This window comes from Anomalospiza imberbis, chromosome 3, assembly GCF_031753505.1.
Source record: "Anomalospiza imberbis isolate Cuckoo-Finch-1a 21T00152 chromosome 3, ASM3175350v1, whole genome shotgun sequence".
Lineage (NCBI taxonomy): Eukaryota > Metazoa > Chordata > Aves > Passeriformes > Viduidae > Anomalospiza > Anomalospiza imberbis.
The window spans coordinates 72,917,621-72,926,720 of record NC_089683.1 but is presented as its reverse complement, the minus strand read 5'-3'; the positions used below and the strand labels follow the sequence as shown (position 1 = coordinate 72,926,720).

At 44.7% G+C, this 9,100-nt stretch overlaps 1 protein-coding gene across 1 annotated transcript; it reads left to right on the top strand.

The window, feature by feature from the left end:
- The first annotated feature begins 3,689 nt into the window (after positions 1 to 3,689).
- On the top strand, positions 3,690 to 8,482 carry FAM89A (family with sequence similarity 89 member A). The gene is made up of 2 exons (XM_068185109.1): positions 3,690 to 4,028; positions 7,978 to 8,482. Exons 1-2 carry the CDS (start codon positions 3,774 to 3,776, stop codon positions 8,134 to 8,136), a joined length of 414 nt encoding a protein of 137 aa, XP_068041210.1. The 5' UTR covers positions 3,690 to 3,773; the 3' UTR covers positions 8,137 to 8,482.
- The last annotated feature ends 618 nt before the right edge of the window (positions 8,483 to 9,100 follow it).

The following is a 9,100-nucleotide window of genomic DNA, read 5'->3' as shown; positions in this document are numbered from 1 at the left end:
GTGAGGTAGCAGACCTATAAAAAAGGTAAGAGCCCTTTATTCCTCCTGTTTACTCAGGCAGCTTAAATAGGAGTATCTCTGCTCTAGATCTGGGATACCACTTTGCTAGGGGCCTAGCTGGAAGCCTCTGTGATATGTATTAGAATATACTTGGGGTTTTACCTTTTAGGCACAGATACAAAAATATACCTGGGAAAAAAGTGTCAAAATTAGGACCCGACCATTTTTATTTAAAGCTGATGAAAAATGATGCCTAAGAATTGAAAGCTCTTTAGCTGAAAATCTAGTTTCTGTCTGGATATACCACTATATGGCATCATATATCAGGTTCCAATTATACCCAGCAAATTCTGAATTCTCCTGCCAAGAGAATTCAGAGATTCACATCACTCCCAAAGCACCACAGAAGAGTCTGATCTCTGCTCCTCCATATCAGTCACAAAAGCCATAGGCCTCATGAGAAACAGAGTGTGTTCAGGTACTTTAACTACAGGGGCAAATGGAAGAATAAAGCATGTGTAACTAATGATTAATTTGTCCTGCTTATGCCCAAATTGTGATACCTGGATTCTGACTGGCCCTTGACAAGTAATTCTGACTGCAAGTTAACCCAATGAGAGGCATCTTCCCAACACAAAAAGGATACTGACAGAGGAGCTCTGGTGCACCTTGTTTAGCAAGTTTAAGGATATCCCTGATGCACAGCTGACAAATGTGTCATGTGCCACGTTGCTGCAAACTCTGGACTATTACTTTAAATTTCTAGTGAAGGTAGCTTTAAGCAAAGGTGCTGCTTTGTGCAGGGTAGCTTGAAGCAGAGGCACATGTTCTTTTGTCAGTTCAGTTGGGTGGAAAGTCATTCCTAGGAATCGCAAACCAGGCACCTAAAATTAGTCAACATTTTTTACCACAACCTACCTTCAGCTCCCTGTGTCCTCGTTCCAATGTGGATAACAATACTACCTTCTAACACAGGGCTGTCATAACAAGGAATTCCATTAACATCTGTGGATATCTCAGTTATTAGAGGGGAAAACATCAGAGAAAAGCTTGTAGGGAACAAGCTTAATGTATCAATTCAAGGTATGCTGTAATGCATATAGACCACCACATTTGGAGAGAGGGTTGTTAGTAAACAGGGATTTACATTTGAGGGATGCACAAATGATACCCAGGCATTGTGTATCCCCCTAATGAATTAGGAAAGGAAAAACATCACATATGAACATGTAAATTAAACCCACGCTGTAATGCATAAAGAAGATGTTATGGGACACCACTCTTCTGGAACTTTCTAATTCTTTATGGCACAGCAACATGTATTTTTAATGTGGGGTTTTTTGAGGTAACATCCTTAGCAAAGATAATTTTTGACAAGTAACATGTTTCTGTAGTTCAGTTCTGGGAACCAGCAAAGACCAAGAGGTCTATACAGCTAACAAAAGCTTGCTTCATAACCAAAAGACATAACTGCAAAAGACTTCAGCTTCCATTATCACCTTATTATAACTAGGTCGGAATAAATAAAGCAGTAGATTTAGATTTTAAAGGATAATTATGAATTTAGTATGAATGAAGGCTAGATAAGGTTGCCAGTTGAGAGAAGGGTCACTGAAAACCCAAAAAGTATTTTTTTTTCCTTTTTCAGATTACAAAGCTGAGCAGTAAAACAGCATAAAGATCTGTGCAATAGTAAACATGGCAACAAGGTGCCTAAAGGACACAAGTGTGAAGAAAATTCAGTCAGAATTTAATGAAATCAGGTAAACTGAAAAAAAAATAAGGTGGTCTGGATAAAATAATACAAGCTTTTTCAGATAGCTGTCATCTGGGAGAAAAAAAATGGAGGGGTGATGAATGGAGAACAAATAAATGCATTTGCTAATAAGCAGAAAAATAATACAGTGTGTACTTTGTTAACAAACCAAAACAAAGTTTTTGCAGTCATGCACCCTTGGTTGACACTTTTAATCTACAATACGATGGTTTAAAATGCCTTTATTTTCATAAAAGCTATGAGCACAATTTTATTTTTCACAATCAACTTGGGTAGAAGTAGCACCATGCCTAACAGGGGGGAAAATATTCTTCATTCCAGGGCAAAAAACATTAAAAATCACATCAGGTTGTCTGAAAAATCAATCCCTAAAGTGGCATGTAAACATGAACAAAGACTGGCAAAAGCTTCCTCAACTGTAAGCAGTTTAAAAACAATTGTCACAGTCCAATGACATTTAAACCATGAAAAAAAACATGCGAATCTGGGAGCAAAACTGAAAGTATGTAGAGGCTTAACTCAAAATCACCATATCTGGGTATTTCTTGAAGAGAAAACCCCACAAACAAAACAGGGTCACGGGAATGGGAATGCACCTCTAAACAATCTGCCTTTGCAATGGCAGCATATTCCCAGAACTCCAATTTAATACCCTGCTTTGGTTTGGATTTTGAATAATCCAAAACTGCCTTTTTTTTTTTTTTTTTTAAGAGACTCCGGAGATGTAAACATGTCAAGGAGAAAGGGAGGAAGCATAAAAGGCTTCCTCATTGAGGTTGTGCACATTGAGGTTGTGTTGCTGTGGCCTCACTAGCAGCTTTGGGGGTTCCCGTGTCCCATCCCCGGTCTGGAGCATGGCTCCCTCTGCTCGGGAAAGCACCTGGGTATTTCTGTAAAGCAGAGCAATAATCCTCTCTGTGAATAACGCCGGAAGACAGGCAGCGCGCTAACCCTCAGACTGAGAAATTTGACTCACAAATCAGATAGACCTAGGTTTGCGAAGTTCCAATACGTGGAGATAAAACACTTTTGGTACAAAACTTGGCCGTGGGCACGTGAAAGTGTCGCGGATTAAGCCCAGCTGGAAATTAAGCACCACAGCTGCTCGCTCAGCCACCCCACTCCCCCACCCTCTCCCCCAGTGGAATGGGAAGGAGAATCAAAGTAGAACACGTAGGTTGAGATAAGAACAGTTTAATAATTGAGAACAAAGTACAAATAAAAAAGGTGAATATCCCTTTGGCCAGTTTGGGTCACCTGTCACGGTTATGCTCCCTCTCAGTTTCTTTTGTGTACCTTTTCCCCAGCAGAGCATGAGACAGACACACAGAGACAAAAAAGGGGATAAACGCGAATTAGGATAAACACGACATAGCAAAAATCAAAGCATCAGTATATTATCAACATTATTCTCATTCTGAATCAAAACCGCGGCACGGTACAGGCTACTGAGAAGATATTTACCCCAGCCCAAACCGGGGCAGAAAGAAACAACTTGATGGAAAGGGTGAGCAGTGTCACGTTATCCAGGCGACTGATGTAACACCGTCACCGCAGAAGAACTGATCACCCGCCGCCTGCAGCAGTTAATCTGCTTTCATGCTCGCTTTCACTGCGCTTCATCCCTCCCCCAGCCCCTGGGCCGAGCCCCGAGGCTCAGCCCCGCAGCCGCAGGGCCCTTCTGCCTCCCCATGCCCGGGGACCGAGCGCTGCCGCGGGGGTGTTTCTGCGGGGCACGGGCCGGAGCCGAGGCCGCGCCCGCAGGCACTCGCCTCGGCTCAGACAAAGCGGCCCCGGCCCTGACCCGGGGCACCTGCGGCGCGGCTCCCCCGCCTCCGCCGCACTGCTACCTCCCCTGCCTCCCTTCCCTCCCTTCCCTCCGCCGGCCCCGCACGCTCCCCCGCCCCCGCCCGGCCCGGAGGCGGGGCGGGCTCCGGGCGGTGCCTCCCGCGGCGGGGCCGAGGCGGCTCCTTCCGTCGGTAGCCGCGGCTGCAGCATGAGCGGGCCGGGGCTGCCGGGGCCCGGCGGCGGCGCGGGGCTGCCGCCGCTGCCCAAGAGCCTGAGCGGGCTGCTGAACTCCTCGTCCTCGGGCGGCGGCGGCGGCCAGGGCGGGCGCTGGCGGGACCTGGAGCGGCTCTACGCGCAGAAGTCCCGCATCCAGGACGAGCTGAGCGGCGGCGGCCGGGGCTCGCCGCGCCCGCCTAAGCCTCCCAACCTGGACGCGGCGCTGGCCCTGCTCCGCAAGGAGATGGTGAGCGGGGCGGGCCGGGGCTCGGCGGGGGCGGCGGACGTGGCGAGCGGCGGCGGGGGCGCCGCCACCTCCCCGGGGCCAGAACGGCGCCCGGCTCCGGCCCCGGGTGGGCGCGGGCGGCCCGGGCCGGTGCAGCCCCCGCAACGCGGCCCGGCTGCTGGTACCGGCGGCAGGGAACGGCCGGGGCCGGTGGCGGCGGGGCCGCTCCGGGTGCGGATGGGGAGCCGCTTACCGCGCCCTGCGGCACCCCTCGGGACCCGGCACCCACGCTGAAAGGCTGGCGTGAAAAAATACCCCCGGCTCGGCAGTGATTCGTGCAGCCCAAGCGGCTGTGATTCGGTGTAGTTTTCTCCAGGACTCTGTTTTGGTCCTGTAGCGCGGCGTTATTATAGCGAAATTCTTCCGGGCGACCTGGCGCACCTTTTGATCAAACACTAACTGGGTGTTGGTGCTTTGCTCGTGCAAGCTGCAGCTGTAATGACTAATAATAGCCTAAGCCTCGCGCGCTGAGGATTCTGTAGAATCAGTACAAGAAGGACGAGGAGCTGCTGGAGAGGGTCCAGCGGAGGGCCACAAAGATAATTAGAGGTCTGGAGCATTTTTCCTGCCAAGTGGGACTTCAGGAGATGGGCCTGATTAGTGTGGAGAAAAGAAGACTGAGAGGGAATCTCATTAATATATATGGAATATCTGAAAGCTGAGTCTCAACAGGATGGTGCCGGACTCTTTTTGGTGGTGCCCAGCAACAGTGTGAAGAGCAATGGCCATAAACTTAAACACAAGGAGTTCCACCTCAACATGAGGAAGAGCTTTACATTGAGGGTAGCAGACCACTGGAACAAGCTGCCCACGAAGCTCATGGAGTCTGCTGTCCAGAGACATTCAAAACCGACCTGGACAAGTTTGTGTGTCATCTGCTCGAGGTGACCCTGCTTTGGCAGGAGGGTTGGACTGGATGATCTCCAGAGGTGTCTTCCAACTCTAATAACTCTGTGAAGCATATAAAATATTATATTGCTGACAATCTGCCAAGACTGTCTTTCTCAGGCTAAAAATGTGTTTAAGGACAAGAAGCTTTTTTGAAAGGTCCTTCTGTGGATTTAGAAGGACAGTATAGTGTGCTGAAATCTTAGTCTGCCACCAGTGTTTCAATAGTTAGAGATAATTCTTAAAACTGTGTATTAGAATTGCCAGTTTGCATTAAAGCTCAGGAAGAATGGGCGTCTGTTGACTGATGGGGCTTTCTTCTGCAGTGCTGTAAAAGGAAACAAGGACATATGGTCTTAGTCGTCTTAAGCCTTTCCAAAAAAGCAGAGATAACTCATTAGGCAAGTCTAATCTATTTTTTTCCTAATTGGAAATCAAATTTACATACTTCTCAAAGTCATTTGATAACTAGACTTCCCCTTTAAACTCCAATACTCTGTTGTTCTTGATGATAATTTGATAAAATACTTCTGAAGAAAAAGATACTTCTAAACACATCAAAGACTTTCAAGCAACATGGTCCTTGGTTCCAGATGTACTTGTTCGTGGCCTGTGCAAATTAGAGAGACTCTTGTGTACCAACAAGCTGTCTTTCATCAGGAAGATAAAAGCACTTTATTACTGATACTGAACACTCTTTATTGCAGCAAAGATATTTTTTTTGAGTAATGGGTTTGCTTTAAATTTTCCATGGTGAGTGAGGAAGAAATGCACAGAGCATCTTTTCCTGCATGATCAAGCAAGGTACTGTGTATGTAAGTTTTTAAAGCTGAGAAAGTGATGAACTTGGATGCTTTGGAGTGGGAGGGAGGAAAGGAGAGGTCATTTCAGAACTATGATCATAAGGAACAGAGTTATCACATGGAATTGTGCACTATAGGTTGGCTTATCAAGAGTCAAGCACAGCTTGGCTGACATTAAAAACTGTGGTAATGCTATCAGGTTGGACATTTCTCCAGGCTTTTCTTACCGCGGGGATTATACTTTAAAGTTTTGAAGAGGCTGCATTTTTCTCAGTAGACTTCTTGTTTGATTGCTTGATATTAGTGGCAGCAACAAAATATAAGATATTAAACATAACCATTTGGTTTAAAGACCTGTTATGTTAATTCTGCTGAGCAATTTTTCTCTTGAAGTTTGTGCTTGGCAGTCAGTAGGATTGAACTTCACAGAAGGTGCTGAAGTCTTTTATGGGGCTGAAACAGGAGAGCTGCTGGTGACAATGCTCCCACTTTTCTTGGGAGACAAAGGTCGCTGGTCTCCAGGTTGACTTTTTTGGCTCGATTCACTCCTGATTGCTTTTTGAGCAGCTCTGGATTGCAGTCTTGTCCCTCAAACATTTAGCTCTCATGCAGGTCTGCCAGGTGGATTTCATGCTTGTATGTCAGAGTGTTAAGTCCAACTTCACAGAGTTCTTTCTTACCTGAGGTGAGCTGTTTAGGTTATAAAGGAAAATGGGTGAGCAAAGTAGCATAGATCTGAAGTGGTGGAAGGACTTACCTGTAATATCCTGGCAGCTAGCACAGTGTTCCGTGTCTTGTCCTAAGTCTTCACATTTAGCCCGTGCTGGACTTCATGTTTTAGCTTCATGATGTCACCAAGTAATTTGTATTGTTATTGAAAGATGCTGTAACCTGTTTTTCTTAGTGGCATTGTGGTGTGTGATTTTCTTTTCTCCCCACTTTCAGAAAGAGCTGCTGGTAGGGTAGTTCAGCAATGTCAAAGCAAGATCTTCATGGTAGCTTCTTGTGGTTTTCTTGTGTGCTGAGTGTATTTTCTTGAGTCCTGAGAATTTAGAAGCATAAGGAAAGGTAAGAGTTCTCATTCTAAGTAAAATACAGCCTGGCGTTCAGGTTGCAGTAAAGGCTGCTAACATTATTTATTTCCTCTTGACATGAGTTGTGGCAAAAACTTTTTTTTTATGAAACTGAAGCTCACTTGGAGCAGTCTGTTGGCTTAACACTTCCTTGAAAAATAAGGCTGAAATGGCTGTTTCTCTAGAATCTCTAATTGGGTTAAAATTTGCTGCAAGACAAAACCTAGTTTTAATTTGATCTGACTTGGATAGGTGACAATGTCAAGTGAACTCTCCATTTTGTTGCCAGGGAGGAAGGGAGACTGAATTGAGTTCAATGAGTAGCTGTATTTCAGTTTGCAGTGCAACATACTGGTTTTGTACCTGATATAAAGATGCAGAGATGCAGCCTTTTTTTTTACTGGTTCTTCAAATCTTTAATTTGCTCTGGAACTAATATTTGAGAAGCTTAAGGACCAAAATATTAGGTCCTTAATTATAATCAAGCCTGTGCTTGAGTGGCACATGAAAATACTCTGAACATTTGCAAGATATGACGTTTGTCCTTGTGTCACTTCTGCTTTAGTTTTGCTGCCAGGAAGTAGTGTGCTGTATTGTGCTAGACGTATGTGGCTTTGTCTGATGCCTGTGTATGCCAATATAGAAAAGAAAATTAAAGTAGAAATACTTAGCTGGGAAGTGGGGAAACCAGTCAGAGTCCCATTTAAAACTTTTACTTCAAGCAGTTTCAGACAAAAGCAGAGCGCCTGTGATGGTGTGAGAGAAAGATGTGTGAGAGACACACAGTGTTTCTGGAAGAATATCTCCCTTGCTTAATGAGGAATATAGACTTTATGAATTTATCTGCCACAGCTCCTACAGCAGTGAACTGCTTGTTGGAAGTTAAGGACGTCATTGTAATACAACATTTTGAAGAACACTTTGCATTTGTTCTGTACTATTGCATCACATCGTTCATTGTTCTTTTGTCCAGTTTATCCCGTGGGGCATCTGTCACCTTAGAAAATGAATTTTACTTTCACATTTCGTAACTGTTCAAGGTGGAAAGAAGCTAGAACCTCCTATTTAGCAACAAAAGATATACAGCATTACACTGCCATGGAAAGACAATTGTAGTAATGATTGTTTGGATTGTTCCCCCTTCAGGTTGGCCTTCGGCAGCTGGATATGTCATTGCTGTGTCAGCTCTACTCCCTGTACGAATCCATTCAAGAATACAAAGGTGCCTGCCAAGCTGACTCTAACGCAGACTGCTCGTATGCCCTGGAAAACGGATTTTTTGATGAAGAGGAGGAATACTTCTAGAAGCAGGAAGATTCTCCTCGAGGCTGACTGAACTGAGGTTCTTTTGTTCTTCTCTCCCTATAACACACCTCAACAAGAACGACTGGAATTTGTATGGATCCCTCTTCCTGAGGAGGAACACCCAGCTACCCCGAATTGTGTTAAATTCTCTTATTTTAACAGATTGTCAGTACAAGTTACTCATGCAAATACCACTTGAGCAAAGTGCTGTACTTTAACTTTTGAAGAGTCTTCAGACATGCTTGACAAGAGTTTTCAATTTAATTTGAAAGGTGGGTGTTTTCATCTTACAAACATTGGTAGCTTATAACTGGAATTCTAATTGTAGTAGACAGCAGCGACTTCCTGAGTTGTAATAAGGGGGGAGGGAAGACTCTGCTATGGTGTAAATAGCTCAAGGTGATTTTTGGGGGGGTCAGTGGCATTGATAAATGCATTTTGAACAGGCATCTGGATGCACGCACATCCTCAGCACTACTAAGCTAGTTCTGCTCTTACCGGCTGCATCCAGTTTTGTACTGGGTGAATTGTTTACACAGTTTTTTTTTTTTTTCTCCTTAAGCTAATTTATTCATAGCTTACAAGCTGTACATGTGATAGTGAATGTTATCAGCAGGGTTTTTTTTCTGTTGATCTAATTCACTTTCTTGGTACTACCACTTGGCATTAACTTTTATACTCTTCTCTGGATTTCTTGCATCGACGTAGCTCTTCGACCTGCTAAACGCTGCTCTGAAATGGTTTGCTTAGCTTTTACTGCACTGCATAGTAAAAGCACATTTTCAAACATAGTCTGTCTGCCACTATGTGGCTTGGAATATCATGAACTCTTGTGCAAGTGTTCTTGATCATATGAAGAATAAAGAAACCTCTCATATGACACAATGGGACAAATTGCAATATTTTATACTGGGTGAACTTTGTTGCTGTAAGGTAGATGACAGCTCTTTTTAAAAATGCGAAA